Source organism: Podarcis cretensis (assembly GCF_951804945.1).
Source record: "Podarcis cretensis genome assembly, chromosome: 3".
Taxonomy (NCBI): domain Eukaryota; kingdom Metazoa; phylum Chordata; class Lepidosauria; order Squamata; family Lacertidae; genus Podarcis; species Podarcis cretensis.
Window position 1 is genome coordinate 83260659 of NC_137172.1, and position 27674 is coordinate 83288332.

Here is a 27674-nt window from a genome sequence, read left to right on the forward strand (position 1 = left end):
AAGAAAATTGCTGCTCCGCTGTGGCTTAAAAGTGGGACAAAAACTGAAACACGTATCCCTCTTAGATTAAACTATGCAGTTCATAATTCATTGTAGAATAAATTGAGTTAAAAACAACAACCCCAAAACCGACCTAGATTATTTCCATGGTGGGTTCCAACTGAGTGTGTTAGGCTGTGAGATTACCTGCTCCAGAGTAATCCCATTAACAACCCTGGGGCTCCTTCGGAATGATCACAGTATGCGAATGGCAAGTCACTGTGTCTGAATGCCTCTAATTCCAGGCGACCAGTATTATAACCTGCTTAGTTATAGAACAAAGATGTCCGCCCAACTGCAAAGGTAGCCTTATCTGTAAAAGGGAGAGGTGATATTTGCCCCTGTCTCGGTCTCCTTTGGGGGGAAGGGAGGGAGAGAAATCGAATAAAGGAATCACAATAGTAAATAACAACGTAAGGCCAAGCTGGCAGCGGGGCGGGGGAGCAATAAATAAATATTTAATAAATACAGTTTGGATCTGAAAATGATTACTGGTGAAATAAATCAGGTAACGATGCCCCAACTCTGTCAGGGATAGCTCTCTCTCTCTGGTGTGATTATTGTACCTAGAAAAAGGCTCAGCTGAAATCAGCAGTATTTTCTTCTAAGAAAATGCACGTTCACAAAGAGAGCAGAGGAGAGGAGAGAGAGATGGTTTTGAAGCCTGCTCGCAGTGTTGGGATGAAGCCCGCTTGTTGCTTATAAATTTAAGAATTTTAGTGAAAAAATTAAATTGGTACTACAAACACCCAGAGCAGGAAAAAAGCGTGCGCGCGCGCGCGCGCGCACACACACACACACTCTCTAGGGCTGTTCACCCGACTGGCTTTCTCCAGAGGCAATAAACAAATAACCTTTTTAATGACAATATAACAAAAAAAACTTATTTTATCTTCGCTTCTGAGAATGTTCGCAAAGATAGCGTACATAATTTTGAATAAGCATAACGAGGTCCACAGTTCAATTTGGAAAGTGTATACAGTGTGGTTAATTTGTATAATCTGCCCCAGGTTGTATGCTAATCGTTTGGGAAATTATCAATTAAATCGCAAAAGGGGGGGGGGGGAGTTTAAAACAGAAGAGGTGGTGCATGGATGAATATTTATTTACCAGGCACCATCAGAAACAAATTCATATGAGATTAAAATTATATTTTAACCTTGCAGTCGGTATATTATCCGATGAATTGTATCTATTATTTGATTAAAGCTTTCAGTCCCAGTTAGACTCTAAGGAGGAATATGAGGGGAAGGGAGACAGTGGGTGGCACTATACCCGCATTGACTTTATGGGAGTCGCAGACTCCTGGGAATATAACTGATGGAAATAAAAGGATCCTGCTTTCACCGAGGAAAAAAATCCTTATGTTCAATTCACATTTGAAAGAATATAGGAACAACGGTCTGTGCTCTTGCGCAGGAGAACTTCCCAGTAAATGGTGCGCTACGTCTTCAGTGCTCGGGTGCAGTTTTAAACATGTCTAAAGATCCCTCTATATGGAGGATTAAATATGTAGCTCTTATTCTACACATGTGGTGTGTTTTTTAATATTTAATATTTTTTAATATTTAATATTTTTAAAAACTAAACGTTCACTGCTCAGTTTATGCTGGAAAGGAACAAAACAATTGTCCTTAGGAAATATATCCATAAGAATGCATTAATTATTCTCTCCGCCTCTAAATAAAAAATTTGCCATACTTTAAATAAGTTTATATCTCAGTTTATTTATTGTTTATTTTGGGGTTGGGGAGCAAAGTGAAAAACGATTGCAAACGGCTTGCGCTATACCAGCCTGAGCTGTCTGTAATTTTGTAAAACTTTCTGAGACTTCTCCTTCTGCAACATTTACACTGCTTGAGCACACATTACCCAGTCGCGGTTATTTCCATTTTACGGATGGAGAACTGAGGCTGAAACACCAGGACTCTCCCAGAGCCACCCAACGGGTCTCCCCAAGGAGGTGGCACTAGAACCCAGCCCCCCCTTTCCTCCTGATACCACCCAGATCTGAATTTCTAGATTTAGTTGATTTTTGGTTAAATGCTAGATAAATCCAGCACCTTGCCTGGAGAAAGCAAAGGGCTGTAAGAATATGAAAGAGACGGGGTTGCTTTGGGGTGCTAGGAACGGAAGAGAGGGTGGCAGGCACCCCTTAGATTGCTCCCCCGCTCCCCATCCACTTGCTTAACCTTCTAAGGAAGAAGCAACCGGTTTTTTTGGGGGGGAGGGCGAGGGGACCCGTAATTTCTGATTGGCCGAGGGCACCTCCTGATTGACAGCCGTTCCGGTCCTTTGGGCTCCGCCCCGTCGCCGTCCCTTTATTGACACTAATGAGCAAGTTCTTCCCACCCGTCTCCTGCCTGGAAGTGCTGACAGATCAAGGCAACAAATTTCAATTACAAGCCCTAATTTGTGTCCGCAGAGCGTTTGTTACCCATGTCAGAGCTGTTTGGCCCCTCAGACGAAGCAGAGCTTGCAGGAAGAAGAAGAGGAGGAGGAGGAGGAGGGGGAGGAGGGAGAGGAGAAGAAGAAGAAGAGAAGCGCTGCTTTTCCAAAAAGGAATAGATCGGGCTTGGAAAGAAAAGAGGAGGGAAAGGGAGAAGAGGAGGAGGAGGAGGGGGGACACGAACCCCAAACCTCTTTGGGCTGCCTGAATTCGGATGTAAAAGAGAAGGAGGCGACGCGAAGGCGGACGGCGCGGCCTGGAAGGAGGCGATCAGGCGCCCGGGGAAGAGTGGCGGAGGGCTCCCAGCCCGGCCCGGGCATGGCGGAGAAAAGGCGAGCGTCCCCGTGCGCCATGCTGAGCCTCAAGGCGCACGCCTTCTCGGTGGAAGCCCTCATCGGCGCCGAGAAGCAGCAGCAGCAGCAGCAACAGGAGCAGCAACAGCCGCCCAAGCGGAGGAAAGCGGCCGGGGAAGAGGCGCCACCGGCGGCCGCCGAAGGGGCGAGCAGCTGCCGGAAGGGCGCCGCCGAAGGCGCGGACGCTTTGGCGCCCAGCGCCGAGACGGGGCCGGCCGCGGCCGAGAGGAGCTGCGGCGTCCGGGCTCTGCCTCCCGGTGAGTGAGCGAGGTAGCGCCCCGGCCTGTGGGGTGGGGGGGTGGGGAATGCCCCTCTCGGGCTCCCCTTCTTTCCGTGAAAGCCCGTCTCCCCAGGCGCCCCGCTTCCGAAGGCTTCCCCCCCCCGGGGGGGCGATCGTACTTTCCTTGCACCCAAACCGAGTGGCCTCTCCGGGGACAGCTGTCATGGCCCAGAGTTTGCCCTGGGTCCCCTGCTAAAAACCAGGCAATCTTCCATGTGCCCAAGTGCCCCCCCCGCAGCTTTCCCAGGTCTGAGTGGGTGGGCGAGTGGGGGGAAATGCAAGATCAACCCTCATCTGGTTGAGTTCAATGGGACTTGATCCCAAAGAAGTGCCCAAAGGCATGCGAACACAAGAGTCTTATGACGCTAAACCAAACGTGTTACGGTACTTGGTTTCAGACAGTGGGCACAAAATCAGGCCTGCGTAAATCTTACTGGTACAGAAAGGAATTATATACATGAGGGGTTTATCTTTAAATTACTGGTTGTGATAGTACTATTAGATGTTCTTAATTTTATCAGATAATTGCAGATGGTTTAAACCCTTATTTAGCCTGACATATATAGCTCATCCTATTTTATTTTAGAGCTGAGTTAATAAATCATCTAGTTTATACAAAATCCAGTCTTAACGATTTCTAGCTGACATATTTTTTTTTCTTAATAGGAATGCTCAAGCACACCCACTTATGTCTTAATTGTTCTGTTTAGGTGCCAAACTAATGAACAGATACTTAATAACATTCTCGGTCTTTTTTCCACAGTATTGTTTTCATATCTGCTTCAGCTTTAACTAATTAGAAACACAGAGGTTTTAAGTGCACCCAGAGTCAGAAGATGTTGGGTGTCTTTTATTAAATATCAAATAAACATATACGAATAATAATTATACGGAACAATACATTCCATATAATTTGTTTCTAGTCATTCATTTTTATTATTTTGGTGCCCTCCCACAAAAAATGGAACTAAAATGACTAGAATATTATCTTAGGGATTTATTTAGCGAGAAAATGGATTAACATCCTTTATAAAAATAAAGAAACCAGTTCCTTTTATATTTAATCCATTTTATATTTAATCCATTTCAAATCCTTAGGATTTATTTTCAAATGTGTTTTGGATTGGAATGCTTGGCTTTCTATTTTAGACTGCAATCCTATGCCCACTTATCTGGGAGTAAATTATATTGAACTCAGTGGGTCTTGCTCAGTAGCGTCTAGGGTCGCACGGGCAACCTAGGTGTAACCCACAGAAATCTTAAGAACGTCTCTACAGTACAGTTGAAACGCCGATTTTATTGCTACGATCATGTATACTTTTATAGCATTTGGGCCTGCGCAGTTTTGCACCTCATAATCCCCGAGAACTGTTGCAGAACCTGCCCAAAAGTTCCCCAGCGAAAATGCATGTCGTTCAGCGAAGAAAATAGCCGTAGTTTATGAAAACTCATACCATCATAAAGATGCTGCAAGACTCTCAATCTTGCAGAAAAGCCGAGGATCTTAAAACCGCTGTTGCGCGGAGTTGCGCTATTATGGAGGAAAAGATGAACCTCGAACTAGATTGGCAGCTCGATCCTGACCCTGGTTCGGGATTTCCACTGACAGCGACGGGCCTTCCTCGAAGCGAAGGCCCTTCGACCTCCCAGCAGACGGGCTCGAGGAGGCCGGCTTCCTTCAAGCCGCCCTTCTTGACCCGAATCGGGGATTCCTTCTGCTCGGAGGAAGGGCCACGTCTTTCGCAAGGACGCGCGCGCCTGCTCCCACCTCCCCCCGACCCCGGCCCCCTTCCGGGGCTCGTCTCCCTGGTGTGTCGGGGAGGGAAACGGGCACTTCTTCCCTTCCCGCCTTCGGCCGGGCCCGGCGGCCTTTCTGCAAGCGAATCCCTTTCCCAGCCCTCTTCCTCGTGCGTTCTGGCCCGGCGCAGAGAAGCGCGCCAGGCTGCGCCGAAGCGAGCCAAAACGCGGCGCGGGGGAAGGCGCAGGACGCACGTGCCGCTGGGAGAAGGAAGGGGCCGCCGGCTTGGGCCTTTCTCGGCTTGGCCCTTGATCCCTAGAAGCGCCGGCCTTTCCCGAGAAGGCGCGCAAGGCAGCAACGAGGGCACATTGCGCCCCTCGCCTCTCTAGGTTTGGCGCCGGCCTTTCCCGAGTAGCCAAAGACGCGTCAAGGCAGCAATAAGGGCACATTGCGCCCCGCGCCTCTCGAGGTTTGGCGCCTCCGGGCCTCGCGTTTCTTTGCCCGTCTAATCCGTCGCCCGCTTTCCCCCTCCTGCAGGTGGCTGCGAGGACAGCTTCCTGAGCGCTCCGTCGCCGCCGCTGTCCCCCGGAGGCCCCGCCAAGGCCAAAGGCTCCTCCCGGCCTGCTTCTCCCTTGCTGGCCCCGCCGGTGCCTCGCGTCGACCTGCAGGGCGCCGAGCTCTGGAAGCGCTTTCACGAGATCGGCACCGAGATGATCATCACCAAGGCGGGGAGGTAAGGAACGAAACGCGAAACAACACGAGCAAAGCAAGGCCTCCCGGACCCAGCCAGCCAGGCAGGCAGCCATAGGAAAGAGTGGCCGAAACACTTTGGAAAGAGCGGCAGGCCCGCAGCGCCCTTAGGCGCCTTCCCCGCTTTCGCCAACGGCGCTGCGCCGCTTGGAGAAGGGCCGAGGTTTTGTGTTTCCTCTCCTGGCAGGGATTTGCCTCCCCGCGAAATTTGGTTGCGAATGCCATACATCCATTTTGCGCACTCTTGACAGTTCTCTCCCTCACATTCAGCCGGAGGGGGTTGCCTCAAAACAGTACCATTCATCTCTTAATAGCCTTACTTTATCTGCTTAACAATCCTAAAAGGTGTTTTATTTCCAAGCGGCATTCTGTTACTCTAAACTACTTGTGAGCAGGTCTTTGTAAACTGTTGAATTCTGTGTCGTTTGTTTAAGGTTTGGTTATTAGATAGGTCATTCTGCCCCTGACCTAGAGATACTGATTTTAAAGTAAGTGGCAATAAGGCTTTGCAAACTAACAGCCTGATCTGGAGTACTTGAAATAAAATCACTTGATTTAAAATTGAATTGTTTACAAGTGATGGGGTCATTTTAGAAGTGAGCCATCTGCCTCTTAAGAAGTCTGTATTGACTCTGTAGAAATATATATAAGACGTGTATAATTACAGTGGTACCTCGGGTTAAGAACTTAATTTGTTCTGGAGGTTCATTCTTAACCTGAAACTGTTCTTAACCTGAAGCACCACTTTAGCTAATGGGGCCTCCTGCTGCCGCTGCAAGATTTTGTTCTCATCCCGAGGTAATATTTCTGGGTTAGCAGAGTCTGTAACCTGTATGTAACCTGAGGTACCACTGTACAGTGCCTGACATTTTTAGCATGATTAAAATTCTACTAGATGTTTTCTGAGTAGATTATTGCGGAAGATCAAGTCAAATCCATATATACAGGAGAACCCACTGATCTCTCTTGGTTTTGCAATGTGGATGGCTTAAGATGTTATATGTTGCAGCATGTTGTTTCACAAGATAGCTTTCTCCACCATCTTAATTAAATACAAAGTCTTTATGCTACAGAAGCTGGATGTTTAAATTGCCTCTTAATTTCTGTAATGCTTAAAGTTGAGAATACGATCCCAAATCTGTCAATATGTCAAAATGAATTAAGCAAATTGATTTATAAAGCTGGATAGGCCACAGTCATTTCAGATGATATAGAAATATGTGGACTTCTAGGTTTCCTGTTCATTATGTTAAAGGGCATGAATGCTAGGTTCTTAAAATAACTTTTTTTCTTCCCTTTCCAAAGGATACACATGGTAAAAACCTGCACAGTATAAAAGTATCTGAACTTATTAGAAATTACAAAAACATATTTTATTGAATCCATATGTTACCTTCTACATTTTCAGAGGGGTTTTATTAATGATTGAAGTGCAGTCTTAAACAGCACAAGGCAACATTTGTCTTAAAAGTTGTCCTGTCAAAATTTTTCTTTTTTATCTTACAGGTGCACTGAAATAACAGCAAGAACTAGTTAGCAGCAGCTAGTTTTGCCCTCTTTTTTAGTTAGCCATGATGTCAATAACTCCTTTCCCCCTTCCAAAATCTAACTTTGATTTCATGCATTTCCAACAACATCAGTAATACAAGAAAATAGCATTGAGCGTTCATTTGTATAGAAAGAAAAATATAGCATGCCTTTGTGAAAAATATCCTTCAAAACAGATGAATAGAGACAGGTATCGGGTATATGTTAATTTGAAAATAAAATGTATTTTAAACTACAACCTATAACCACTTCAGTGTGATTCTAGCAAAGCTTCACATGTGAACCTTTGTATTAGTGTAGATTTGATATCAATTCCTGTCCCTAAGAAAATGAACTTTATAATATCTAAAAATGAAGATTTTACATATCTTCTGAATTCATAGAACACATCCCTTGGCTTAAACGATCCCTCTGCAAGCCCAATTGAAATGAATGGGAGCTGTGCTCTTTGATTGTACTTTGTCTATACTAGTATAATAAATCCTATGGCATTGTCATGATTTTATATTTAGACTGTCATTCCATAGAATTCCATTATAGAATTGCTAATTGTTTGATATTGTTAAATAATAAAAAGGCTGCAGTCCCAAGCATATTTATGCAATCCGAAGAGAAACCAGAGTATATTTATTAGAGAGTAAGTTCCTTTGAAGTTAGTGGGATTTCTTATGAGAAAACAGGTTAGGATTGCACCTCAAGTAACTAATTCACCTTCTAGTGAAATCCTATTCATGTCTACACAGAAGTAAACCCCGTTGAGTTTAATGGGATTTACTCCCAGTTAAGTTTGTATAGGACTGCAACCTTAGACTTAAATTGTAGCCCAATCCTGATTGCATTTCTGCAGAAGTAAATCCCATTCATCTTAAGCATATAAGGAAAGTCCCGCTGGATCCGACCATAGACCATTTAGTCCAGCATTCTGTTTTCCCGCTGGGCAACTAGATGCCATTGGGAAACCCCTGAACAGGCAGTGGTCACAATGACACTCTCCCTGATTCATGGTTAATACTCTCTTAAAAATATTTTTGATGTGATCTAGGTAATCAGTACAAGCCTGCACTGGAAATAAGAAACAAGCATCACCCGTGGTCCTGCTCATGATTTCAATACACAGTTGTGTACATGGGGAAGATGTTCATTGCATACAAAGCCAGTGCTGGATGCAATGATCTATGTGGCTTAGAAATTACTTCAATTTGCTTAGAATCCAAACTTCAATCTCTGAAAAATCTGTTCTTTTGTGAATTACAGTTCCAAATTAAGCACATGTTTTCTTAGAATTACCTTTTTTAAAAAAAAAACTGCTAAAAGAAAATCTCCATTAAAAAATGCTTAACAATTGCATCTGAATGATTTGGCAGTTTGCTCTTTGAAGAAATTTCAGGGGAAAAACACAAGTGTTGTTCAGCAAAAAAAATTAAATCCATGGAGGCGTGTGCCGTAAGTCTATTTTGTGAATGAATATAATTATTTAAAAAGAGAAGCTTCCGGCAAATAACTTTAAATGAAAAAGAGTTGGAGGTAGATTCCACAAACATGTTGCTGTTTCTGTATTCCGTGTCTGTTTTTTATTAAATGCTCTTCTTTTTCTGTGTTCAGACGGATGTTTCCTGCAATGAGAGTGAAAATTTCAGGCCTAGACCCTCATCAGCAATACTATATTGCCATGGACATTGTCCCTGTGGATAACAAAAGATACAGGTAATTGCAGTATATAAGACTTTGGGATATCAGGAACTGCAAAAGAATATTGCTAGTTTGGAAATTAACAGAAGGTTGTGCTTAACTCCCAAATTCCTATCTTCATCTCCCTGCATGAAAAATAAGTGCCTTATGCCAAGCACGTGAGAACAATCAAGGCTTGTTTTATTGAACTGCTTTGTACATTGGCTCATATTTTGAACACATTCTACATTATTCAAATCGTACCCCCCCCCCCCATCACAAGCTGCTGTTCTTGAGCCCCCTTACTTGGGAATACTTATTGAAGCTGGGAAGACTGGGGTGGATTGTCCGTAACCTGTATAAACCACTATTCTAACCCAGTTAAAGAACAGCACTATGAGAGAATATTGCATATTTTCCGTGGCTATTCAGATAGCAGTTCTCTGCATAAGGTTATTAAACATTGATAAGTAAGTGCAAAAAAATTTGAATTCTGTGCTAAACATATAACTTACTTGAACTATCAAATTATTTCAAGAGAGTGCTTGTACGAGGCACAGGTTCGAGTATAATTGCAGAATAGCACTTTCGGTGGCTTTCTTTGTTTAGTTATTATTAACAGCAATTCTGTCTGTGCAGCCATTTGCAATAATTGGCTACTAGCTATCAGTAATCACTCCTTAAATGCTTTAACATAAGGTCTTGATCATGTAGACCTCGACCAAGGCAATGCACATCTAAGTAATCATTTCCCTCTAGAACTCCTGGCATGAATTTGTAGGAATGGGAACACAGTGACTTCTTTTAGCAATTTAAGAGATGACAGATCTGCATCCCAAGTATATTTGCTGTTGCATTAAAGAAGGGTTGCCCAAATGGTTCTCCCTGTTCTTGCCTATTAGCACTTTTAATGATACCATCATTAGAACAGTTTTTTTTTAATTCTTTCGTTAAGAGGCCCAAGTTATCGAACTTAAGGAAGATAGCTTCCTTATGCTTAACTTTCCTACTCCCAATCCTCTCAGTCTTGTTGTATAAATAGGTTCAGTCATGCCTTGTATATGGTCTGAAGTTTTTGCTCCTTTTTTAAACCAGTCATCTTACTGTACAGTACGTATTATGTGCCATTATTATTTCTGTTTTATGTTTAACAAGTTTCTCAGCAAATTGACATTTTAAAAATGAGGGCAAACTTGCAGTTCTGTTATAGACTGAATGATATTAAGGAACAGAGAATGCTTTTTGGTCCAGGCTCTGATATGGACATGGAATTTTGTATAAGCAAAGCCTGTGTCCATTTTTTTTTCCTGGCAAAGAATGTTGTGTACGCTCATACCTCATGGGTTTATGGAGCATTTACCACAAGTGTTGTGAAAACTGGGATGATTTCTTTTGTTGTTGATGACTTTCTTATCTGCCCTTCAACATAAGTGAGCTATGGCAATTTTTATAAACAACATTAAAACATTTTAAAGCAAATTACTGTTATAAGAATAGGGTAGGTACTGAAAATATCTCAGGTGTCATAGTCCAAGATGAAGAAGTGTGTCTTGAGCATGTGACAGATGCAAAATGAAGGTGCTATGTGAGCCTTTGCATTGACACAGAGCTCTGTACACTCATTGGAGAGTGTTACCATTTTTTGCTTGTAGCCATTTCATGAAAGTACCCATGAGACATGCTTCCAACATAATTTAGTCATGGTTGTAATACCAGGCTGTGACTCCAGCATTAATTTGGGGAAAGAATCTATGCAGCTTTCTTAATATATGGAATATTGCTGCTTTCAGATGGCCTGGTTCCCTTCTACTTTTTGACAGAATATATGGATTTAAATGGTTAATTTAACTGTGTCAGAATAATTAGGATCATTACGGTTTTACTTTATTTTATCTAGGTTGTGCCTTGCACTAGCAGGAGCATGGCATAATTACGCTTGCCTTGTGGGATAGTTGAATTTGTTTGCCCTTGCCACATTGTTATTAAATTTCCATCAAATATTTGTCCCTGTATATAAAAGGAAAACACTGGATACACTGTTTAGCAAGTCTTAAAATTGTATAACTGGCTGGATTGTAGTCTGTAATCTTTCCTTTGGCTCAACATAAATTAGATTGTTTTTTAAAGATCAGTGTCTTGGGTCTGAATTGGAATCAGATAACATTTGATGAGTTAGTCTAAGCGTACAAACCTAAATAAGGCTTTCTTCAGAGGAGATCCCATTGAACTTGATAAGTATTCGTGAACGCTCATACATTTGGCATATTTTTTGCAACGGCATATCTCTAAAGTTAGCAACAGCATATTTCAAGATTGAAATTAGTAATGAAATTAAATCACCAGTAGATTGGTTTGACTGAATTTTATGTCCGCGATTCACACACGCAGATGATTTTGTTGTACATTTCAGTCTTTCTATATGTCAGACGGCATACTCATTTCCTCCCCCCCTTTCCTCTTGAACTGAGGTAGAAAGCTTTTCATATAATGGATTTAATTAAAATTAAAATGACTAATATTATTTTAAATGGATTAAATGGGACCAGCGCTTTGTAGATTGTGTCCCTAGGATCAGATTCCGAGTTCTTGTGAGCAGAACATGGGACATTTCCTCTGTCTGTGGCGTGTGTGTGTGTGTGTGTGTGTGTGTGAGAGAGAGAGAGAGAGAGGTGTTTTTCACTGATTTCTCCCTTTTTCCTGCTATCCCTTCACCTCCTGAACATCTGCTCTATGGGGTAGGAGGCCATCTGGAATAGGTAGTGGTGGTGCTGGATCTGCAAAGGGAAGGGAAATTGATGAATCAGCCAGCAGGAGTGTTTTCTAGGACTACAACCTTTCAGGCAAATGGTATGAGCCTTTCCATTTGAAGAAGGGACACTTGGAATTCAAGCCAATGATCCCAGTTCTGCTTCTCTTGATGTCAAGGTCATTATTCAACTATAAACAGTTTAAAATAAATTTCTGATATTTAATAATTCATTATTTAAGCCCCGTTAATGTTTAATGCTGTTGTAAATATAAGAAATGAAATGTTGAGATAAGACCATAGTACAGTATAGTTTGCAAATAGAAAAATGACAGTGATTTAAAAAAAAGTTTCTGTAATAAAATAGATTAGGTTATGACCGCATCACTGCAATAGATCTCCCCATTCCAGTAATTGTGAGGCTCCAGTGCCCAGCTCCAGTGCCCTGAACTGTTTTAATATTCACTGCAGCCCAGCACATAATTCCAGCCTACTTGCAAGAGTTCTGTGTTTGCAATTGCATATAGATGGGCCTTTGGCTTGTGTATAGGTGTAAGAAGGCATCAATTTCCATTCCGACCTGTGTTTGCTGGGGGCAGTGCTGTTTCCAGTCTGCTGCAGTTCGGCTTCTGACAAAAGCTTCATTATTCGTCTTGCTTTCTTCTGTCGCAGAATTTTACATAGATAATTATGCAATTAATTTCGTAATTGCGTTATGTTTACATTACTCTGAACCGTTCATTTCAGTGCAAATGAAACACAGTGCAAATGAGATGAGGGGAGTTATCAATTACGTATCATTTTCAGACTGAAAACAAGAGCAACAGTGAATACTGATAATTATTGCTGGATTGATTTTTGTTCCAGTCATGGGATGAATAAGTGAGCACTGCCAAGTTCTCCCATTTCTGTCAGAATTCTCCGACATCCTTAGATTTTAAAAATACTTTTATAAGACAAAATGTCCATTTTGTCTTGATTGTGTCAGCTGTGATTACTTGTGCCACATTACAATTAAACAATTATATTTTCAGTGTGAGAGCAAATAGCCCTTACGATGTTTACTCGCTTTTAGAACTGAATGTCCTAAAATTAAAACGCACACGAAGAACTTAAGGCTGTTTTAGAATGCTTTAAAAAGTTTCACCTTACAGAGGTTTTTTATAACGGCTGAAAATACTTCATAAATATATTAATTGGCTCAGTTTTCAATAAATTATTTTAAATGGATTGACCTATAAGTGAAAATATTATTCTGGTTATAAGATAAAGCTTAGAATTATTGTAATTTTGTGGCCTTTAAAATATATCTTCCTAGAATTTTGTTTACAGTTGAAACAATCCATTTGTAATGTTAAATATTAGGCTACAACTTTTCCTGAATTCCTCCTGACATTTAGCTAACTTGTGCAACCCCCAGTTGAAGATTTTCAACAGCTAGTTTAATTTGGGGAAAAGGGCTGAATAAAACAAAAATAGTCGGTACCAAACTGTTTTTCTCCTTTATAAATAAATACTGCTGCCTAGAAGTGAGTCGCTCTTTCTCCTTCCCCCATCTGTTTTTTCTCCCTCCTCTTGCTTCTCCACAATGATTAAGCAATGCTACCACATTATTTCCATTCTTAATCTCATGCATATTGGGTTTCTTTCTACAGGTATGTTTATCACAGCTCCAAATGGATGGTAGCTGGGAATGCTGATTCGCCGGTTCCTCCCCGTGTGTACATCCACCCAGATTCACCCGCCTCAGGAGAGACTTGGATGAGGCAGGTGATTAGCTTTGACAAACTGAAACTTACAAACAATGAACTGGATGACCAGGGACATGTGAGTATATTATTTTCTACAGTGCGCATTTAACCATCAATTGTATTTAAAAAACAACAACAATTCTTTTTGACCTACACTCTCACATTAGCAAAAACTGATTGATTTTGTGAAGCTTAGGGCAGGTTAGATACAGACATGTTTCCCTTCCCCGCCACAACAATTCATCCGTAACTGTGTGTCATTTCCCCTCGTAGAATGATTTGGACTGTTGGAGAAGCAGAACTGAGCTTCCTAAGTAAGGGCTCATCTGTACTTCTGCTTTTCTAGCTGCCTTTCCCCTTTAGCGCTCAATCAGAACAAATGAAATTGGGTTTTCAGCAGATTTCTGTTTGTTCTGATTTAAAGCTAAAGAGCGGGTTTTCCCTGGGAAAGGAACAGGGCAAGGGAGAAACTGCTTGGATTCTTGCCTAGAAAACCGCTTGGATCTGTGCTTCCTACAAGCAGAAGTATGGATAGGCCCTAAATTAACTTAACTGAAAGTGCAGATCTACCTGAACACATTGGTATTGTATACATAGTCTTCAGATCCCCCTCTGTAAGGTGAAACAATATGTCTGTACTTAATGTGAACATCTTCGATATCTAGCAGCCTTAACTGGGCAAAATAAAATTCAATTAATGATTTTTTAGAAATAAAATCATTTGTGCGAAAGCCTCGTGAGGTGTTAATAACAGTATTTAAAAGGAGCAACACAAGAGCTACGTTTCCTCTGATAGTGATTTATTACCTACCTTATGGAGCAAGACCTTTTCACAGCTGAAGCTCATTACGTCTGCAACACTGGCAGGGAATTGTGCAGTTAAGTGTTCTGTTTGCAGGCTCCAGATTGTTTAGCTATGACAACACCTCACATGACAAAATACACTATGGTAATATTTCATTTTCTCTTCAGTGCTTATGAGATGGAAGATAGACAGGCGAATTAATACCTTTCAGTTAATCCTTAAAATATCCTGCCTTGGTAAAAAATTATATAAAATGGTTTTGAGACGGGACTCTTTGAGCATTTTGAAAATAAAGGAATAAATTAACCTCTTTTAAAGAGAACACTGAGGTGGATTTCTAAAAACTGAGGGATGTGATGGCCATCCTAATATTCCTACAGACATGACCAAACTTGTGAGAACACTTCCCTCTTGGGCGCATGAGGGAAGGATTTGCATGCTATGATTTCTTCAAGGCCACCTCTGCCTGTTTTGTAGCCCTGATCCACACTGAATACTCTAAGCACTTTTAGAGTCTGTAATTTTGTTTAATGAAGTTATGAATGAATCTGCTACTTCTTCTTCCACGAGCAAGTTGTTAGCCAAATTGTTGGGAATTACTTGTACAAAATCAGCTTCTTTTGAGTTCTAAGGAAGGATGGAATTTCAAGGTAAATGGTCAGTTGTTTTAGAATGTCTGGGAATACAGCGGTGCTGACTTTAGTTCAGTTAAGGCTGTATGGAATTTTGACGCACATAACTATGTTTTGCACTTTGCCTGAGTCTCTCCGCTCCCCCTCCTCCGAATTCCACGAGTAACAGTTCAGAGATAGGAGTTGGAAATTGGAATGCCTGGCCAATTGTTTTGTAAACGTCAATATGATGTTTTAGAAAATAAACGAAGCATCCCATAATACATTTTTGTAAGCCAGCTGAAAGCTAATTTTAACTTTTTGTCTCTGTAACTTTGAGCACTCGTTTGTCTCTAGATTGCTGGGGTTTGATTCTGCAATCATCAGGTGAATTAGATGGAAGAGGAATATTTATTTATTTAAAAATTATATGTATCCTATTCTTCCTCACTAAGGAGATCGGAACACTGTAAAGTAAAAACAGTAAAATATAACAGGCAATATATATATATATATAAAACCCAGCAGACTATTTCAGTTTCAGTTCAGCGAGCCAAAATATCTGAGAGAGCATATTAAAAAGAGAGGCTTTAATTTCTCTCCTGAATATAATCAGCAAGGATCGGAATGAATTTCCTTGGGGTGGGATGAGAGAGTTTCAGAAGTGAGGTTTGCTTTTTTCTGCATGGTCACCTTAATACCTGTAGGGACTGGAACTGTCTGGAATGCTTTAGTTCTAGGTCAGAATTATATAGAGAAAGACATTCAGACAAACTGGTTTCCAGCCACTTAGAGCTTTTTAGAACTCACACTTCAGATCGTATCCAGAAATTAATAGGAAGCCAAGGTAGTTAGTACAAAAGTGGTGCTTGGAGTGGGAAAAACATGAACCCTATATTTCACCTCCAAATCAAGTCTGGCTGTTGCATTCTGAACGAGTTCACATTTCTTAACTGCGTTCAAAGGCAGAGCGTCGTGTAGAAATCAAGATATGAGAGGTGACTAATACACAGATCACCATAGCAAGTTTGAAAAGAGATGCAGCTGGCATGTCAATCTTAATTCTGCAAAGGTGCTTCTGACTGAAGCCTGACAACCCAGGTCCAAAGCTGGGTCCAAACACATTCTCAAGCTGCAAGGCTGTGTTAGCAGAGGGAGTGTAGCCTCTTTTGTGGCACCAGTTGGATACTGAAACTGATACATTTTGTACTGAAGAACCTCTGTTTTGCCCAGATTTAGTTTGTTAGTCCTCATCCTGCCCATAACTGACATCTGAGCTAGCACTGGTCTAGAACATCTACAACCTCAATGGTATCATTAGAAAGAGATATGTAAAGCTGAGCAATAGATACAGGTGAATTAACTCTATTTCAGGAGCACTGTTGCATACCTACGGCTACTATGTATAGGAGTACAGTGGTATCTCAGGTTACAGACGCTTCAGGTTACAGATTCCGCTAACCCAGAAATAGTACCTTGGGTTAAGAACTTTGCTTCAGGATGAGAACAGAAATCGTGCTCTGGCGGCGCAGCAGCAGGAGGCCCCATTAGCTAAAGTGGTGCTTCAGGTTAAGTACAGTTTCAGGTTAAGTACGGACCTCCGGAACGAATTAAGTACTTAACCTGAGGTACCACTGTAATAGGATTGGATATTAAATAATAAGGCCACTTGTAAAGAAAGAAAGTAGGGTATAGGGTGCAGTATATCAGGCCCCATCATTTTAAATAACCTCTAAGAGCCAAACATGGGAGACTCCTAAAATTGAGTTTTATTCAGCAAAGGTTCTGGAGTCTGCAGCTGACCATGCATGAATTGATTACTTATAATCATTATTTTCATTGGACGCAGCAGGTAGACAAACCTCTGTGAGTTAGATAATGGTAGTCTACAAACAAAGTCTCAGGATGGAAAGAGCAAGTTTCCATATTGTGTGATAATGAGGTTTAACTTCTTTCCCCTCTGAATTGAAAACTCTATCGTGGTTGGAATTATTTGAGCACTCCACTTTAATGAGTACTTCAGCTTGGAGGAAAGTCAAGTAGCTTTTTCCTAGAGTATTTCAAAATACACATTGAACTGATTCAGTCCCGAAATGTGCCTTGAAAATTAAAATATAGGTTTTGGAGACAAAAGATTTTATAAGAAATTCATCTTTCTAAAATTGGAAAGTTTGCAAAGAATGTCATTTATTGTTACCAGAAAATGCAGAAATATAAACCAGAGAACTGGCTGTTCCAACGTGTATACTTTCATTCTTTTGCTTTACAGCAGAATGAAAAAGTGTTTTGAGATGGCTGAAAGATTGCCCATGTAGAAACACACAGGGGAAAATTTTTCTTCTATAAATGCAGGGAGGAAAGTTGGAGGTAGAGTTATACAAGCTGGTATTCAGAACCGTTATACTCTTGCAAAATAAATTACTGAAACATTCGTAGCACAGCGCTTATTCCCAGTTGAACCAATGATGAGTAAGGATGCATAAATATTTTGTGGATGGCACCCTGCTTGCTCACATTTGGATGAGACAAAGAATATTGCCATACTTACCTTACTCATTACTACAGTTGCTCCTTTCCCTAATTTAGTACAGAACCAGAGATGCAGAATACAGATAATTTAGTCTTTTTGATACAAAAGGTGCCTCCAGTTTTCATTATTATTTTTTCTTCTTGCTTTTTTTAAAAAAGGCAGATCTGTGGCACAAACAGTCCCTCAAATAAGTAATCAATTTGTTAAGTATTACTCTTCTTTGTATTGTTCTTTGAACCAGACATAGCGTAGGAACATATATGCCTGAGTGGTGGGCGTGCCTAACTTACAGGAATTCTGAACTGGTTTTTAGGGGAATGCAATTAATAGTGAATAAAAAAAAAATCAAAATAATGCAGCAGTTAGCCCTTCTTAATATAGTCACTGATGAAAATAAAGCTCTGCAAAACAAAGATTTAGTTTGTCTTCACAGCAGTTAATAGGCAACAATGCTAGCACGGACTCTGAACAATTTAGAGGGGCTTAGCAAAGAAAAGTAGTATACTCTAATCTGGCCTTATTTGAAAAATTGACAGAAAAGCGCTGACTAGCAACCACTCAAAACAAACACATAGATATCTGTTTGGTATAACTTTATTGCTTACACAAATCAGCAGCAAGTTGCCTGAAGAAGCCCACCGATTATATACGTCCGTCCACTTACAGGTGATATAGCAGCATCACGGAACACAGGGAAGATGAGGTTATTTTGCAAAAGGGAAATAGGGAAAGTTAAAATTTAGATTTAAGACTTTAAATTCAACATTTGAAGGTCACAGATGCTCTAATACAGGCACCCCCAAACTCGGTCCTCCAGCTGTTTTGGGACTACAACTCCCACCATCCCTAGCTAACAGGACCAGTGGTCAGGGATGATGGTAATTGTAGTCCCAAAACATCTGGAGAGCCGAGTTTGGGGATGCCTGCTCTAATATTAAACTCCACTATGTATTGGTCCAATATTTTCACAAGCATTACACACTCTTAAGACTGTTACTTAGGTATTATTTTCTGTTGCTGACTACCTGTTGTGTGTTTTCTTGTTATTTAAAACCAAGGGCAGAATGGGAAGCTTGTATGCCTATATTTTATTTACAGATTTGGAATTTAGGTGGAGGGTTGGTTGCTATATTTGTTAGTTTTCTTCTTCTTTTTAAGACAGTTTTATGGATAAGATAATAAATAAAAAACAGGGAATTATGTTAACTTTATTGATACTATCTCTGTATGTATAGTATGTATACTTTATCATGTCGTTTAATAAAAGAAAGTTTGAGAACTGCAAAAGAAAACATTTTTATATATTGTATCTGCACTTGTTCCAAGAATTTCAACAGTATTCTAAAATAGCCTCTTTTTGTCATGCTTATGAAATTACAGCTAGGAAGCATGAAAGCATCACTAAATAGAACACAAAAAATCCTGCCAACATATTTGCATTTTTAAAATCTTGCAATATCTTAAGTCTGTGATCCAGCACAAAACTAGTCAGGCTAAGCTTACTAATCTGTTGCCTCAGCTTTTAAGTGGCTAAAAATATAAACTGACAACATTTGATGATAGCAACACCTGTTGGTTGTCATTGACTCCAGCTGGTTGGATATATAGGTGAATGTTCCAGGTGCAACTGGGGTTCTAAATGTGGATTAACTGTTAATGATCCATCAGGTTTTTCATGTGCGGAGGCTACAACATGGGGGTGAAATTATGGCCAGGATCAAAAGATTACCGTAACTCCTGCATGGGAAAGCTGGCAACTGTAACTGGAGTTAACTGTTTTCTATTTCAAGACGTAAACAGAGATCCCCTTCTATATATCTTGCACAAGACATACCCACAATTTAGCTGAAGCAGAGCAATGAGAGCAGTATTTTTCTGCATGTAATCCTCTCGATCTTGACCACAAATTATAGAGCTGTAAAGTGCAATTTTGACCATCTACTGTTGCAAAGCTAAATGTTTGTGGGTGATGGATATTTTGGGTACATTTTGCAGAATATCTATAGTAATCTGTAACCACACCACTGGATTGGCTAGGTTTTAGCTGATTCAGGTTACAATCCTGTTCTCGTTCACCTTGGAGTAAAACTTGGTGAACTCAATGTAGCTTACTTCTGAGTGGGAACATACAGATTGGCACTAGCAGACCCACTGATTTCAAAGCTTTCTTTACAGTAAGGGTGCATCTCTATGCTACAAGACAGGAACACTGGAACGAGAAGTAGAAGAGGGAACACAAAGTTTCACAATATATTTCTCTCTTGTCTTTGTTGCTAATCCAAAATTATCGTGTGTGTGTGTGTGTGTGTGTGTGTGTGTGTGTGTGCATGTGTCTGTGTGCACATTTCTGTGTACTCAAATCTGAAGTTTACTAAAGATTGCCTGTCTGTAAAACTGTAGGTGTGGGGGACTGGTTCTTGATGCTATGAAAGTGATGGTGAAATCTAGCTTTACAGGTGCTTTACAAACACTTTAAAAATGTTGTATGCTTTAATAGAAGCTCTTTGTAATTTCGGATTTGGAATCCATCAGGCCATGCACAGCTGATTTTCTAATCTTGCATTATATCATTTATATCATGTATCAGTGTAAGAAAAAAATCAGTGTGTTCGGTAAGGATTATTTCCACGTAAACGTGTATGGAGTTGCAACCTCAGTCAGGGAATTCATCTTCCATTGCTGAATTTCATAGTGAAGATAAAAGCTATCTGCTCTCCACTTCCCTGAGCAGTGAAAAATTCCAGAGATGCAACGTTTTCCTAGGTTTGGCGTTGTTTCAAAATGATTTGCTATACGTTTTTTAGTATTTGAGCTCATTTGCAAATATGCATAGCTGAGTGGTGGTGGTGGAGGAGGATGGTGTGCTGCCACCAGCCATGGGACCTTTGGTCAGTCATGTTGTTGCTGCTTCCCAGGAGAGGGAGGGACAGCACATTGGGGAGGTTGGCATGGTGCTAACACACTGGCCAAGTCAATTTGGCACTCCTGCCAGTCCATTTGCACCGTAACAACCTCCCTGCTGCCTTGCCCTTCCATCTCCTGGCAAGCAGCAGTGATACGACCACCGAGAGGTCAGGTGAGTGGCAGTGATGCACCACACTGTCCTTTACTGTAGGTGAGGTATAAAGCAACAGTGCCCCACAGCCCCATAGAAGCTATCCAGAGAGAGAGAGCTCCCGAAGCAATGTACAGTGGTACCTCAGTTTACAAACTTAATCCGTTCCGGAAGTCTGTTCTTAAACTGAAACCATTCTTAAACTGAGGCACACTTTCCCTAATGAGGCCTCCCACCGCTGGTGCCCTTCCACCGTTCAGCTTCCGTTCTTAGACTGAGGTAAAGTTTGCAAACTGGGACACTACTTCCGGTTTTGCGGAGTTCATAAACCGAATAGTTCATAAACAGGGCTGTTCTTAAACCAAGGTACCACTGTATTCATCTGTCTCTCACTCTCGCCTGCTTCTCTCCATCTCGTGTTTCCTTCTCTCTCCCCGCTACATACACTTACTTAGATGATATCATCCTTTGGGGAAAAGGAATGGGATGGATATATATATATACACACACATATACATATACATACATATATATCCCCTGCCCCCTTCTTGGACTAGTTTTTTTCTTATTCAAAAAATGCCAAAGAGGTCCTGTGTCGACAAGCAATCTGATCCGTGTTCATCCATGAAGGTCATTGGGTGACGTTGGGCTGGTCACTGCCTCTCAGCCCAACCTACCTCACAAGGTCATTGTGGGGGTTAAATGAGGAGGGGGAGAACCGTCTAGGCCACCTTGAGCTTCTCGGGGGGCAAAAGTGGGATATAAATGATAATAATTATAAGAATAATAATATGCATGCTGTGAATGTGACAATACACAAAAAGGCATGCTGGGTCGAAGCCAGTGTGTTCAGGACTGCAGCATAATTTCTTACTTTTCAGGGTCCTTTAACAAAGCATAACGTAAAGATTAAAACCTTTCTTGAAATGTAATATTTAACCCAGCAGAAAGCTTTCTTGTATCTTGCTCTATATTAATGCAGAAGTTGGGAGATCTTACCTAAGCATGCTTTTTGGTTTTCTTCTGATGTAATGGTCTGACTTCAGTCTAGCGAAAGTTCAAGTATCCAGAAAGTTGCTTATCCAAAACAGTGTCGTGTTCCCCAGTGAGGAATTAATTCATATAAAAGCATCTCAGATAGACAATACCTCATTTTTTTTCTTTTATTTGGGTAATTAGGTTTCATGGTATTTGGCGTCCAGTGTGATGCCAAAAAAGGAGGGCAGCGGGAAGGATGACATACGCTTCTGAATTTAGTATTCTGTGGCTAATAATGAAACAGGAAATTAAAAAATTCCCTCCTTTTTAATTAGATTTTCTATCGCCTGGTGCCCATGGAACTGTTTATATATAATCTCCCCATGGGCTTCCAAAAGTAATAGTTAATGTTTTTGATTCTGAACTATTCACAGTCAATTCATATGCAACATAGAATGAACGCAAAGCTTTCTCAAAGTGAGTTTGAAAATCATGATTCATGCAGCATTATTTAGGCATTTGCTTCATTGCACGTGACTCGTTTTGAATTGGAGAAGGAAAGAGTGGAAGTTGCTAATTCAGGAATGAGAGAGGGGACCTCACAGATTCACTGGAAATGTTTTATTTAGTCCAAAGCATTTCCAGTTTTAATTATTTCTTTCAGGACTCTGGTTAACCAAAACTGTCTTCTGTACAGTGTCAGTGTAAACGTTTCTGATCCTCTTTGAGATCTTCTCTTGCTCTTTCTACTTCCAATTTTAAACAAGGTACGGTAACTAAGCATTTTTTGGGCCATTTAGCTAGCTTTTGTTCTGTTCAGCCTCAGTGATTATCACCAAATGCCTACATATAGACGAACCCACATATACAAATGAACAATGGCCGTTCTTCATTCTCTGGGTGGAATCCAGTGTTCCTTCTACTTACACAATAGGATGCCACCTTCCTCTCATTTCCTCCCTTGTCCTGCATAATCTGCTCAAGAGGGTCCCCCAACCATTTGGAGCAGAATTTGAGGGTGTTCAGAGGGTTTCTGGGAAGGAGGAGAGGACAAAAAGGCCTGTTGCACAAGTGGAAGTTCTTTCTGCTTGCTCTCTAGAATGAGGTATGTCTTAAGTTTAATCCTATAGTGCAGCTGAACTTGGTGGGGAGCTTTAGGATTTGGCAACATCCCCACTCAACCAGCAAAGCACCAGTTACATCATTTGCCACGACACCTTATACTGCCCTAGCCTATCAGGTGAACTTGGCTGGTGCGGATTGGTCCTGTGGGTTCCTAGGGAGAAACTACTTGGGTCCTGAGGTGATTGTGGTCAACAGCATTGTGTTTTCCTTTCCTTTTTCTTTTGGTTTATTGTGTTTAGCAAGCAGCCATTACACACATATAATAATAATAATAATAATAATAATAATAATAATAATAATATTAACAGGAATACTGCTACTAATCACAGTTGACATTTCTACTCCCCGACCCCTAGTGGATAAATCGTTTCCTGTTCCCCCCTCGAGTTTTATTAAGGCTTTACAGATTTGTGTAACAAGAAATTTAGATGTTCTAAAGCAGGGGTAGGCAACCTAATCACCTTCTCAGTCCAGCCTGCGGATGGTCCGGGAATCAGTGTGTATTTACATGAGTAGAATGTGTCCTTTTATTTAAAATGCATCTCTGGGTTATTTGTGGGGCATAGAAATTCGTTCATTTCCCCCAAAAAATATAGTCTGGCCCACCACATGGTCTGAGGGACGGTGGACTGGCCCACAACTGAAAAAGGTTGCTGACACCTGTTCTAAAGGGTATATCTCTCTCAACATCGGACAGCAAAAAACAAGAGACAACCTTCCCTTCTGTGATCTTAGCAATGGGTGGATATAATTCTTTCTGAAATCGTCATAGAAAGGGCACATAGAAAGGAGTATATGAGTTATGTCTTCTATTGATACAGAGTTGCATCCGCAAACTCTATCCTTCTTAGGAACTCCTTTATGTCGGCCTGTCCAGTCTGCTAATGAAAGGACGTTTAGTCTTGCCTGTGTAAAGGCTATCCTCATTTTAGCATTTGGTAAATCTACCAGATATCTTGGCAGGGATAATGGGATAAAAGGAGCATACAATTTATTAGATTGATGGATGTTGGTCTCGGCCACTTGTGATTGCATCTCATTGTCTCTCAGCCTTTGCAGTATTCATTCTTTAGCTCTCTCAAAACCCTGCATCACAAGAAAGGAGGCAGAGAGTCCTGAGCTCATGGCAAGCGTTGTGTTTGGGGACTTGAATCTTTTTCCTGTAGGGAAAGCTGTGCACTTGCTTCTATGCTGTGGTGGTTTGGGGGCCAGTCGTGGTGGGTTGGCTCGGTTCCTTTCATTTCTGTGCAGTTGGCGGGTGTTATCTCTGCCCCATCCTGGGAACTGGCAGCCATTGGTGGAGTTGCCAAGGACACCGGGGTGTGACTGGCATTTTTCAGGTCTTTTAAAATGTTTCTATCATGTTTCCCATTCCCCTTCTTGGCTGAGCTCATATTGGATACAGCAGCTGTTGGGCCTACATAGTGATGGTGTATCCCCGTCGCCCCTTGCTAGTTGGTATAATTGCAGTATAGGATTGCTCTGTCCATGGCCAGTGTTTGGCTCCCCTTCTGTAAATATATCCATGCTACATATTTCAATAATAACCGTAGTAAGAATTTAAATAGAAAAATTATAATGTTGTGTACATGCAATACATGAAAAACAAAACGTAACTAATATTCTTTGTAACTATTTATATGTTGGGCGTATTCAGCGGTTGAGTTTTCATATTTCTTCATGATTCAAGAAACAGAAAGTTCCAGAGTACTTTTTAAAGGCTTTGGACAGATCTGGAGGGAATCCATCTGCAATCTGGCCACATAAGTTCCCCTTTAGCCTCTGGTAACATGGTTATAAAACTATCTCTCATGGGCACTTTGTTGAACTGAAGCCAGGCTAATTTTGAGGTTGCTTATTTATTTCTTTAAAGCATTTCCCCCTTGCTCTTTTGCCGAAAAAGGCTCCAAGAGTAGCTGATGAATATCAGGTATAAGACCAGTTTTGAGATGTGTTACATTGCCTTTAGTTAGTTCTCAGACAGAACAAAACAGGAAGTGTTTAAAATACTGGCATAGAAGAAACAGGGAGTCTTTTCTTGCAAAACCCATTCTTTCTCTCTTTCTTTTTGATGTAGATTATCCTCCATTCTATGCACAAATATCAGCCACGTGTCCATGTCATTCGGAAGGACTGTGGGGATGACCTCTCCCCAGTCAAACCCATTCCTTCTGGAGAAGGAGTGAAGGCATTCTCCTTTCCTGAAACTGTTTTCACAACTGTCACGGCATACCAGAACCAACAGGTAACTTTTGCTCTCCTTCCTTTTTAATGCTCCTGATTTACTGGATTTTCATTTAATTACAAGCAAATGGCTGGGGAAGAAGGAACCTCTGTCTTGACACTAGGTGAGAAAGAAAACCATCTAATGTCTATTAAGCTAGTAGGTCCCAAACCATTTCCCCCTCATAGACCACTTCAGAATTACTGATGTTCTTGGCAGATGATTTTGCCAAGATGACTTGATGATTTTTTCTGCCTGTTGTAGCAATTATAACATGCCGTACTAGGAATGGTATTATTTTAATTGTATTTTTTTTTTTTGCTGCTTCTTTTATTTCTTATATTGCTTTTTATTGTATTACAATTAGCATTTCATAGAATGCAAATTGTAATGTAAAAATAAATTATAAAAATACAAGAGTCAATACAAATACGATTAAATAACAATATGAGTATTTAATGCAGACATGCCATGGACCCTTGGTGGTCCTATGGGCCAGACTGTGGGAACCCCTGTTTCAAATTATTTAATGGCATCTTAGTGCTTTGAAATATAGTTGTGATTTAGCAATGCAGCAAACATTCAGTATTAACAGAGTGGCTTCTAAGATGTACTTGTTTATATCTCTGGACCTTCGTCATCAGCATATTCTGTTGCCCTTACAGATTACCCGACTCAAGATTGATAGGAATCCATTTGCCAAAGGATTTAGAGATTCTGGACGCAACAGGTGAGCTTTGGAACACCTTGCAATTTATAGAACTCTTGCTGTTGATGATGGGGCTAGACTGTTTTAAATGCTTTAGAGAAGTTTCACCGAATTACTTCGCACTCCCTTTTGTATAGTGCCTTGCTTATGACTGGAGAGAGTGCTGTGTGCATTAGGGTTTTTTTTGCATGTGCTTTTGTTGCATTGCTTTCATGAGATTTTATGAGATTTGGAAAATAAAATCTACAATGCAAATTTGAATCACTTTTGTATCACAGGTTTGCTAACCCAAAGCAAATGCTGGCTTTAAAATAAATTGTTTTGTAAGAGAAACGATGGCTTTGTGCTTTAAAAGCTCTCTCTTCCTGTTGAACACTTGCAAAGTTAGAATTTATATTCTAGATTCTTCGCATAGGTCATAGAAAACGATCCTATAAAAATCTTTACTTGGGGGATATGAACATTTCTCTTTCTTAAGTACTTCAGGAGAAAAATATGATTGCTTTAGTTAAAGAAAATTGGCCATTTGGTAATATAAATTGGAATGGCGGTAAAATGTGAAAATGATTGAAAGCATCTTGTATAAATTATCACCTTGGCTACGCTCCTCCAGGAGGTGGGCTTTTATCTCTACTTTAACTACAAATGAAAAGCCTCCATTAGCATGGGGCGGGGGCAGACTATTTTTTAAATCCACATTTAGCTAATACTTCTGTAAATCTTTCCTGCAAAATTTATTCAATGTTTCTGGCAACAAAACCTTAGAGAAGCAGCATCATTGAACTGCTTTCAACTGCTGTGCTGAAATGCAATTCCCATCTTGATTTAACTTTCCAAAGAAAGCAAATCCCATAAGTTAATTGTGCATTGTATGAAGAAGTGTTGTGTTTTGTCTTGGCTGTCCAATGTCTACTGCCAATCAGTTTATTTGAGAGAGCCCCAAGCTGCAGGTGTATTAGAGAAATTGAACAATATGTCTGTTATCACATCACACATAATTTTCTAAACCTCTATCATGCCTGTCCTGCCATCATCTTTATATCAGACTAAAACTCCTTTAACTTCTTCTCATAGGAAATGTGCTCCAAGTAACCATTTATCATTTTGGTTGCCACTTTTCTGGACTTCCCCAGATCTATAAAATTCAAAAATAGTTTAAAACTTGTATACTTAACTCACATGTGCCATCTGTGCAGGCTTTTAAGTGGGCTTTAAAAATTATTTAATTACTACTCCTTTTAATAATGCTAAGTATTTTAATTGGGCTGCGGTTATTCTGATTTTGCTCTTTTTATGATTTTATAGTTTTATGGATTGCACTGTTAAAAAGGCTATTTATTGCTGGGTGTAGTTGTTTTGTGTTGTGGTTTTATGCTTCTGGTTTTAAATACATTGGTTATTATATTATTATTAATCTGTTTTCAAAGAGAGCCTACTTGGAATGAAAGTTTCCCTCAAAGGCAGGGTATAAATTTATTTATTAAATAATTGTAAATGTTTGGGTTTGGGGAAGCATATGTTGGCCAAGAGAAAATGTTTGTGTCAAATTTATAAAGAATGTGTCTGAGAACTCTCAGCATGCCTGTCCATAGTTCTCAAAAGAGATCCAGGTCCCATTCTTTTCTATGACTATGTTGATCTATTGAGTTGGGGAAACTGTTGTTGTTGTTATTGTTGTTGTTGTTGTTGGGGAAACTGTTGTTGTTGTTGTTGTTGTTGTTTGCCTCTATGCAAAAGATAGCAGATGGACATTCTGGCAATTTCAACAAGTGCTTACAAAACGACACAACATTAGGGAAGAATTTAATGTATTTTTAGCTTTTAAAATATTTGATTTAGCAGCAGCAACAAGGAAGAAAGCCAAAATCATGTGTCTTTGGCATATTCTTTGCGGGTCACAAGCAAGTTTATTGCAAATGGCTGTGAGGTCCAAACAACCACAGCTTGGCTGCTGTTTGATTGAAAATATTGTCTTGGAACCAGATTGTTTTCATGTAATCCTTCTACTATATGTGTGTGTATGAGAGAGAGACAGAGGCAGAGAGCAATCTTAAAGTACTGTGAAATATAATAAGAAATTATTATTCAACTCATGATTTTGTTTTGTTGTTTAGGATGGGATTAGAAGCTTTAGTAGAGTCTTATGCATTCTGGAGACCTTCACTGAGGACACTTACATTTGAAGATATACCTGGGATCGCAAAACAAGGTATGAATCTCACTTGGAAACCTGAAGAATGCTAACGATTACTCACTGAGGGTGCAGTCTTCCTCCCATTTTGGTCATTGGAAAAAATTACATTGATTTGAACGGA

General features: G+C 40.5%; 1 protein-coding gene across 1 annotated transcript in view; it reads left to right on the top strand.

Annotated features, from left to right (window-relative positions):
* The first annotated feature begins 2360 nt into the window (after window positions 1-2360).
* TBX18 (T-box transcription factor 18) overlaps window positions 2361-27674 on the top strand; it is a 36128-nt gene continuing 10814 nt past the window's right edge. The window contains exons 1-7 of the mRNA XM_079970471.1: window positions 2361-3098; window positions 5397-5592; window positions 8760-8861; window positions 13227-13398; window positions 24504-24671; window positions 25316-25380; window positions 27474-27568. Of these exons, the coding sequence (XP_079826597.1) occupies window positions 2807-3098; window positions 5397-5592; window positions 8760-8861; window positions 13227-13398; window positions 24504-24671; window positions 25316-25380; window positions 27474-27568 (1090 nt within the window). The 5' untranslated portion in view covers window positions 2361-2806. The remainder of the gene's footprint in view (window positions 3099-5396; window positions 5593-8759; window positions 8862-13226; window positions 13399-24503; window positions 24672-25315; window positions 25381-27473; window positions 27569-27674) is intronic.